At 38.6% G+C, this 8,344-nt stretch overlaps 1 protein-coding gene across 1 annotated transcript; it reads left to right on the forward strand.

Annotated features, from left to right (window-relative positions):
- On the forward strand, positions 1-6,326 carry LOC122080876 (protein REVEILLE 6-like). The gene is made up of 8 exons (XM_042647750.1): positions 1-391; positions 1,671-1,728; positions 2,333-2,456; positions 2,551-2,727; positions 2,845-2,967; positions 3,936-4,045; positions 4,436-4,495; positions 5,829-6,326. The coding sequence occupies exons 1-8, from the start codon at positions 162-164 to the stop codon at positions 5,868-5,870; spliced, it is 924 nt and encodes a 307-aa protein (XP_042503684.1). The 5' UTR covers positions 1-161; the 3' UTR covers positions 5,871-6,326.
- The last annotated feature ends 2,018 nt before the right edge of the window (positions 6,327-8,344 follow it).

Consider the following 8,344-nt stretch of genomic DNA (forward strand, 5'->3'; position numbering starts at 1 on the left):
CTATGGCTGTCTTGCGAGTCACGACCTCAACACGATCTTCCAATCTGACCAACAACTTAACAAGTGAACCACAAGAAGAAGAAGAAGAAGAAACTGTAGAAGGTGAGAAGAGGTAGAAGCAACAAAGTCTCGCGAGGGAAACCAGAGAAGAAGCGTAGCTTATGGTTTCCGGAAATTCAATTCCAACAGAAGCTTTCTACTTGGATCCAACGGGAATGACTCTCCCTGGAATCGGCTCTTTAACTACCACTACAACAGCCACCACCGCCACCACGACAACGGCTTCATCCGATGATCCCTCCAAGAAGATTAGGAAGCCCTATACAATCACCAAATCCAGAGAGAGCTGGACCGAGCAAGAGCACGACAAATTCCTTGAAGCTCTTCAACTGTTCGTTACCTCGACCCATTTTTTTTTTCTTGATTAATATGTGCTGGGGATTCGTAATTTGGTATTTTCAGTTTGCTTTTTATCCATTGGTATCGAATTGGGCTTTCAGATGGATTCGGTCTTCTTTTCTCGCCACATCTCCCAATGATTTTCATTTCGGTTCATGAGAATTGCGGCGGATTTTTTTTTTTTTTTTTAAATTACCCGCGAAGCATTTTTTTAGGTGTTGCAGCCCGGTGTGCTTATGGAGCGCGGATTTGATAGATATCAATTGGTCTTAGTCTAAGATTCTGTGGGGTTTTTTTTTTTTTTTTTTTTCCGCTATTCAGTTGTGGCTGCCGAGTACAAACTGACGTGCACATACCTGCGTTTTCCGCGTACCTGCTTAAGATTGTAAATTGATTGGGTTTTTGGATGTTTAGGGTTTGGGTTTATGTGGCGTGAGAGTTAGCAGATTCCATTGTCCTAACTGCAGAACTTGTATTCATCTGCCAATCTGTTGGTTCATCAAATGGTTTCAACAAATATTTCACCGTACTAAAATGAATTTCAAGCTTCTGATTTGAAGCATGTCGTTATAATACTCTTTTGTTAATGACTTTGGTAAGTTTAGACTACTCAAAATCTGATTGCTGATCTGGAACTGTCTAACGAGTTCCAATGACGAACTGAAGTTTCATCTTATGTTTTATTCTTCTTTTTTTCTCAACGAATTCTGTTCTTTACTTCGACACAGAGAGCTTGTAGAGCTGGTTTAGAATTTTGTTAGTTTTCTAGAGTTGAATGGACAAACAGGGGTCCTGTCGTTGACCCTATATAGCTGGTACAAGTGTACAACGCTAAATTGAGTTGATTTGCTTGTTACATTCAATTCCACCAAAAAAACAAAAAGAGTTGAGTTCCGTACTCAGAGTATACAAAATCATTCAAAGGCCAACTTACTCAGAGTATACAAAATCATTCAAGGCCAACTCGATATGGACTCCTTGTAGTTATTATAATTTTGTCAAGGATTTCCAATTTGAACATCTGATTTACACAGTTCAGCTCTCTTTAGCATGGTACATCCTACTGCCACCGTTCTGACCTTTTATTAGTGAAAATTTTGTGAATATAATCATTGATGAGTCAGGAATGATTTTGTTTGTGAGCTTCATTCCAGGTTGAGATTGTATTACACACCCTGAAGAAAAGGGGCTTAATCCTTTCAGATTTTGTTCTTATATTAGGGGTGGTAAAAGTATACATAATATTTATTGTTCGTGTATCATTCTTTCAGCTTTGATCGTGACTGGAAGAAAATAGAAGCATTTGTTGGGTCAAAGACTGTCATCCAGGTAACTTCAAAATGCATGCACCCCCTCTTGTTAAAATTATCTACCTGTCAAATGTTTAGCACTTTCTGTCCATGTAGAGAAAATGAGTAATGTAAGGATAACCAGTTTTGAATGTCTTTGCTGTCTATTCGTTCATAGCTTGGACACTGACTAGAATGAGGAGGAGGGGTGGCAATGGACTTGTTGATCACTGTAATATATTCTAGAGAATCCTAATTGTCCCATGAACCAACCATCTTAACGATTACCCATTACGAAACAATGACACATGTTACTAGCTAACTCCATAATGCCATCAGACAATTTGAATAGAAAATGTTCTTTATTATCATTTCTTCCTTTGTGTGTGTGTGTGCTTTTTTTTTTTTTTTTTTTTTTTTTTTTATTTTTTTTTTGGGGGGGGGTGTTGTTCTCTGATTGGTTTAATATCTTTTGCTTTTTGTTCCATTGCTTACTAGGTTGCTGACCAAATATGCTCTCTTACACTGTTCTGTTTGTTGCGATATTGTTGGGCATTCAATCTACTAATGAAAAGATATGTTGACTGCGTAAATTGCTTAGATATGTTGACTGCGTTTTAGATATTAAAGGGTGAACTTTACAGATACGGAGTCATGCACAGAAGTATTTTTTGAAGATTCAGAAGAATGGAACAAGTGAGCATGTTCCTCCCCCTCGGCCAAAGCGAAAAGCAGCTCATCCATACCCACAGAAAGCCTCTAAAAATGGTTAGGATAGTTCAGTTCTATTTTACCTTCTCTTCCTATTTAAATGTCTTAATTAAGTCCTCTCAGCTCTTGCATGTTCCATGAATTTTTGCAGCTCCAGTGCCCTCACAAGTGGCAGGAGCATTTCAATCTTCAGCTGCTCTGCTCGAACCGGGATATGTTCTCATGCCAGATTCATCGTCAATGCTTGGAAATCCTATTACGAGTACAACCACATCTTCATGGGCTCACGGTTCTGCTCCACCAGTCAGTATGTCCAATGTAGCGAAAGGTTTCAATGTTCTTACCTGTTACCTTTTTATTTATTTTTCTTTTAATTAACATAGTTCTTTCAAAGTCAGTGGCTTCTTTTTCAAAAATCATATTTTGATTTGATGTTATTTTTCAGATGATATGGGATCTGCAGGGCCTACAGTTGTAAATAATTGTTGCAGTAGCACTGAGAGTACTCAAAGGATGTGGCAAACTTGTGAAACAGCTGATCAAGGGAATCAAGGTCCACCAGTGAGAGGTACTATTATGAGTAGCATATTTGTGAGCAAACCAGATGATCTTTACAAATTGACATAATGAGATTCACTTGGGGTCTTTTTTTTTTTTATTATGCGGGGGGGTGGGGGAGGAGGGGGATAAGAGACGAGAGGGTGAAGGTGGGACTTGATCCCAAAACCTGGTGATCCATGGGGCATGGTCCTTACTAGTGTAAATGGTTTCTCAATTTTTTACTGTTGTGATTCATTTGTTTTGATTATACGGAATTTATATGAAGCCAAAGGTAAAAATATTATAATGTACATATGTTGCGGGCATTGACACACATTTTAGAATTGCTTCTTGTCATTTTCTGGGAGGAAAAAGAAGGTTTATATGAGTCCTAGGTATCAACTGAGTTTTGGACAAGTGATATGATGTGTCAAACCACCACTGGCTACCTAATCTTACTGAAAATCATTTTAATTTTTTTTACATTTAAACCAATAGAATCTTAGCTTCTGTTCCAAGGTTAAGAAACTACAATTTGCCCACCCACAGGAAAGTTGCATGTACAAATGCATCTTAAATCTAAAACGGATGTGCTGTTTGGCATTAAAAATCACATTCTCCAACTTTTAACCTCTGCTGTTGACAACATTGCTTCTTCTGAAATAATTTCTAGCTTAAGAAATGAATGCTACCAAATGTGTAAGAATTTGTAGTTATCTAACACTCTGGTGCTTGGTTCTTGTTATTATGTTTATTGTTTTTCAATTAAATTGTATGTGCATACTATTATTCATGACATATTCAATACTTTCATAACTTATCTGCTTGCTTATGCATTCCTCTCTCTTGACATATATATCATCCCTTCCCCCCTCCCATTCCCCATTTTGCTTAATATATTCTGGGGGCATTCAGTTTCTTTATTTTCTGCCACTATTCAGGGTTCTATTTTAATTAGATGCATTATTTTCTCTGATGTATTCCTTTTGGTTGCAGCTATGCCAGACTTTGCTCAAGTATATAGCTTCATTGGAAATGTCTTTGACCCGAACACTAGTGGCCACTTGCAGAAGCTAAGGGAGATGGATCCAATTGATATTGAAACTGTAAATCTTCTAAATTTCTATACCATTTTTATCATTCTAAATGTACAACGTAGGATGTCTATACAGTGAATCATGCTGAATGGTGATACTGGTTAGTCTGGGAAAACACTTGCTTATTAAATTGGGGGTTTGAGGTGCTGTTTCAATACTGAATTTTACATTACTAAATCTAGTGCAATTAAAACTCTTAATTCGCGCTGTAGGAATATATATTGGTAATAAAACTACAAATTAAATAGTGGATTAGATTTTAGAATTCTATTTCTTGATTTCATGCATGCAGAATTGAAAGATCACTACTCTATTTGTTACCTGAAATCTGTACATGTATGGAGATATCTTCATGAACTGTTGTATTTTAATGCAACCTACTTTTTTGCCACCATACAGGTGTTGCTGTTGATGAGAAACCTTTCCATCAATCTGTCGAGCCCTGATTTTGAGGATCATGTAAGTGCTTTCTTCCACTGATCCCCTTTCTCTCTCTCTCTTTTCTTTGGGGGCAATCATCATATGCTTCTGTTTCTGCCATGAATAATTTTATGGATTGAATTGGTGATGGAACCTATTTATTTATCATGCTCTTGTACATGTGATGTAGTTACTAAGTTATCAGTGTTATCAATTGGAAAAAAAGCTTTTGTGCGGCTCAAGTAGGAAGGGCTTCCTGCATGGCCCTCTCATTGTTTACGTGGAAAGATGATGTACCTATTCCGATTGTTGGATAGAGAGGACGTGGTCTGGATCAGCCACATGTCAAATTTCAGAGTCTAATTCAATCACATACCCCCTTGTATTTGCATGCATCATCATGTATGTCCATGCATGTCTAGTGGTAGCTGGCTGTTAGTGTGCACTATCCTGACTCTGAATTTTTCAAAGCTCTATTTTGCTACTTGGCAAACTCTATTTAGGGTGAAATTTGATTGTAAGCATGGGACTGGGGACCTGACCACAAGGTTTGGGCTCTATCCCAAGTGCACATAAATTTGGGCCATATAAGAAAACGCTTCGTTGATGGGCTTTGCAGGAACCAAGAACTCTTATCAAATATCTGAAGAGTATCATCTACATCAATGGTGCCAAACTTTTCAGTCTCAGTTTGGGATCTTACAAGCCAGTGTTAAATGGGGTAGTGGGTTTAATGTGCTGCACACCATGGTTTGTAGTGTTTGAACTCTTTATTCTGGGAAAAGCAAGCCCATCAGTTGCATCTTTTATGTCAAACTTTGGGCTTCAAAGTGCTCATGGTGTTGAAATCCCAAAGACCATATAATATGTAGATTTGCTAGATGTTACCCTGTCTTTCTTTCATGCTTCTTCTATTGCAACGTGACCTTTCCTGAAGATTTACTGCAAGGTGTAGATGTTATTGTTTTCGTTGTCTACAAGATGCTTGTCCTATCATCTTTTTGCAGTTAGTAAGTCTAGTATGTCACGTGTGAAACTGTAAAAGAGCATCTTCAGCTCCCATCAGCAAGATATTGAAGCTAGGGATGTAATGGGCACTTGTTTACCAGATTACCTGTTGAACCTACTTGGCGATGCTTTAGACTTCAGGTCATCAATCTGGGGTCTTTATTGCTGACAACTCTTCCATTTTGTGAAAATCTCTCTTGCATGTTTGTATTACCTGTCAATCCACTACTTCCTTCTTGGTGGTGTTTTTGCTTACATTAGTAGTAAAAAGTGTTCCTCATTTTTCTGGAATCAAATAAAATATATGTTGCAACCTTTCTTTATTGTTGGTATGCATATGAATCTAATTCTTCTATTGATGCAGAGAAGGTTGCTTTCATCATATGATATTGACACAGAAGAATAAATCTGGTGGTACAAACAGCATATTTATGCAGATGAGTCGGTGCTCCTTCATTTGGTAAGAAAATTTTTGCACAAGCTTTTGCTGACATTGCAAGGTGGCAAAAAAAATATCTGGACAGAGGTGGAACAATCACTTGCTCTAAAATCAAGATGCGCTGCTTGTATGTATGTACTTTGAATGGTTTGGCATACTAGGTAGAAGTAGCATTTTAGGTGCAGATTGGTCTAAAGACTTTCCCTGTAATAGTGTTTGTTTATGTATTCTGTCGGAAGGTCCTTTGTAATGCAGAGATATTTGAGCTCAAAGCCTTCTTGGAGCTGTAGTAATCTGGAAGTCATCCTGTACAGAGTTGGTTTCTGTGTCTTTTTGAGTTTTGAATGTATATTTGTTGTAATATACTGTTTTGAGTTTTGACAGAAAGGGATTCAAGGGAATAATGATTTGCTTTAGAGACCAGACTGAATACTGTTAAAACTGTAAAAGCTGGGACTTGCATCCATCCATTGGACTTCATATGCAGACTCTTAAATCCCTACATCTACCAAATTGTACATTTAAGCTTACATTTGTACAAGTTACCACCCCACTTTTTTTCCTGCATATTTAATTATAGCCTCCAAACAACATTAGAAGTAAAAAAAGAAAGGCAAAATGACCTCAGAAGTAGGAATAATCAAGCCGTCCCAAATCGAAACAAATCACTAACGGTTTCAGTTAAAAACAAATTAAGACACTAGAGAGCATATATAGAATGCCATTATCCTAGTTTAGTAAGAATGATCTCGTGTGGGTAACCAGTTCGGCAACCCAAGTTTGTTGACAACACTAGAAATCCCTCGTAGCCCAGAATCCCTTGGCTGGCGTGCATCACGAAGATCTCCCACAGCTGCTGGGCTTGGGTTACTCTTCACGGCACCACTGGTATTGGTTTGGCATACAGTTGCGGGGGGAGATAACCATGAGATATACATTGTAATGGTGAGCATGGCGGTGTTTCGGTGGGGTAAGTTCGTTGAATCATAGTCCGAAATTCTGGTTTTCAGCTTGACTGAAACAACCGAAGTAGAAACAGTACAGTTTTGTCTATAATGTAGAAATGACCGAAATCTTGTCAACACACTGCATTTTTGCCTACAATGTAGACATGACTGAAAATTTTTCCGAAACACTGCTGATTCTTCAATTCGCCTGTTATTTCTTCTCAGCCTCTCAAAATCACTGAATTTTCTAAAATTTTCGATGAAATTTTGAACCATGCCATGAATGCTTCTTACACATGACCTAAATTGTGAACGAGTCACCATACTCTAATATAAAACGCATAAATGGTTTTTTTAGCAGTAGTACGCTAGTACCAAGCATTTATCTTCCTTTCTTCCATTTTGTTAGTTGTGCAACAGGCCTGAGAAAAATCTCATTATTTAGAGAGAAAAAGTCTGGAGTGAAAGATCCAATTAGTTTTAACTTCTTAAACGTGAGATGATTTCCCTGCAGACCCATTTCTAGAACTGATTCTAAAATGGTTTTTCTTTACCAAACACCCCCCCCCCTTGGGATCCAGCAGCTCAAGACATCAATCCAGATCGGATCAATATCAGCCAGAATCAGTCCCAAGAACCCTAGAATCAGCCCTCAGATATGAAACTCGGCAAGTCTAGGGTTTCTTACATGAATCGGCCATGTCAAATCAATTGGAATCAAGATCAGTCCAAGCAGATTCTGATCCGAATCGTCCATCCCACCAATCCAATTCCCCATGTTTTAAACCATGCCTGAGGTTAAGGCCGTACACCACCCTGCCTAGCCATCGTCACCTTTGATAAACTCATGATCTCTGGGATGCATTCGTTTTCGTGACAACCTTCAGCAAAAATTTCAGTCCGAAAAAACATGAACAAGAATCGACAGACTCCCAAGTACTAACCACTGTTTCCGCTACGGGAGACAATTCCAGCCAATTCAACATTGCCAATTCTGGTATTATAGTCATGGTATCACTGAGTTTTTAAATCTGAGAGGCTGATTCTAGGGTTTTGGGACCCTATCCAATCCAATCCAATCCAGATCGGAATTGGCCAGGACCGATTCATACCCGATTTCCAATTTCAATAACTTTGGTCCTAACTCAACGGCTCCCAACAAGAGATGTAGCCCGACGGAGACATGGTGGGGGAGGATGACAACCATCAATTCAAGCATGTATACAAATTGCATGTTGGATCAGACGGCAGTGATCCAATTGCAGTGGGCTTCATACCAATGCTGGGTGGACCCTTGGAACTCCTTCCCCTGACCCTCTGGCTGACCCAAAACTAAAGAAAGCATGATTGAGATCTAATCAAGATTGGTGATAAAAGTCGTCAAAATAAGTCATAAGGCGCTGTCAACTCACCCCAGGAGAGACTGCCTTCCACATATGCTGCATAACAAAAACCCTCTCCTTTTTCTTATCTCTAATCCTCCGGGTTTTTTTT

The sequence above is a fragment of the Macadamia integrifolia genome, chromosome 6 (assembly GCF_013358625.1).
Source record: "Macadamia integrifolia cultivar HAES 741 chromosome 6, SCU_Mint_v3, whole genome shotgun sequence".
In the NCBI taxonomy this organism is placed as follows: domain Eukaryota; kingdom Viridiplantae; phylum Streptophyta; class Magnoliopsida; order Proteales; family Proteaceae; genus Macadamia; species Macadamia integrifolia.

Excerpts from the sequence above, each read along its gene's own strand:
- LOC122080876 (XM_042647750.1), top strand. The coding sequence starts at position 162 with ATGGTTTCCGGAAATTCAATTCCAACAGAAGCTTTCTACTTGGATCCA. Across the intron at positions 392-1,670 it reads TTCCTTGAAGCTCTTCAACT|CTTTGATCGTGACTGGAAGA; the intron begins GTTCGTTACCTC and ends TCATTCTTTCAG. Across the intron at positions 4,496-5,828 it reads GCCCTGATTTTGAGGATCAT|AGAAGGTTGCTTTCATCATA; the intron begins GTAAGTGCTTTC and ends CTATTGATGCAG.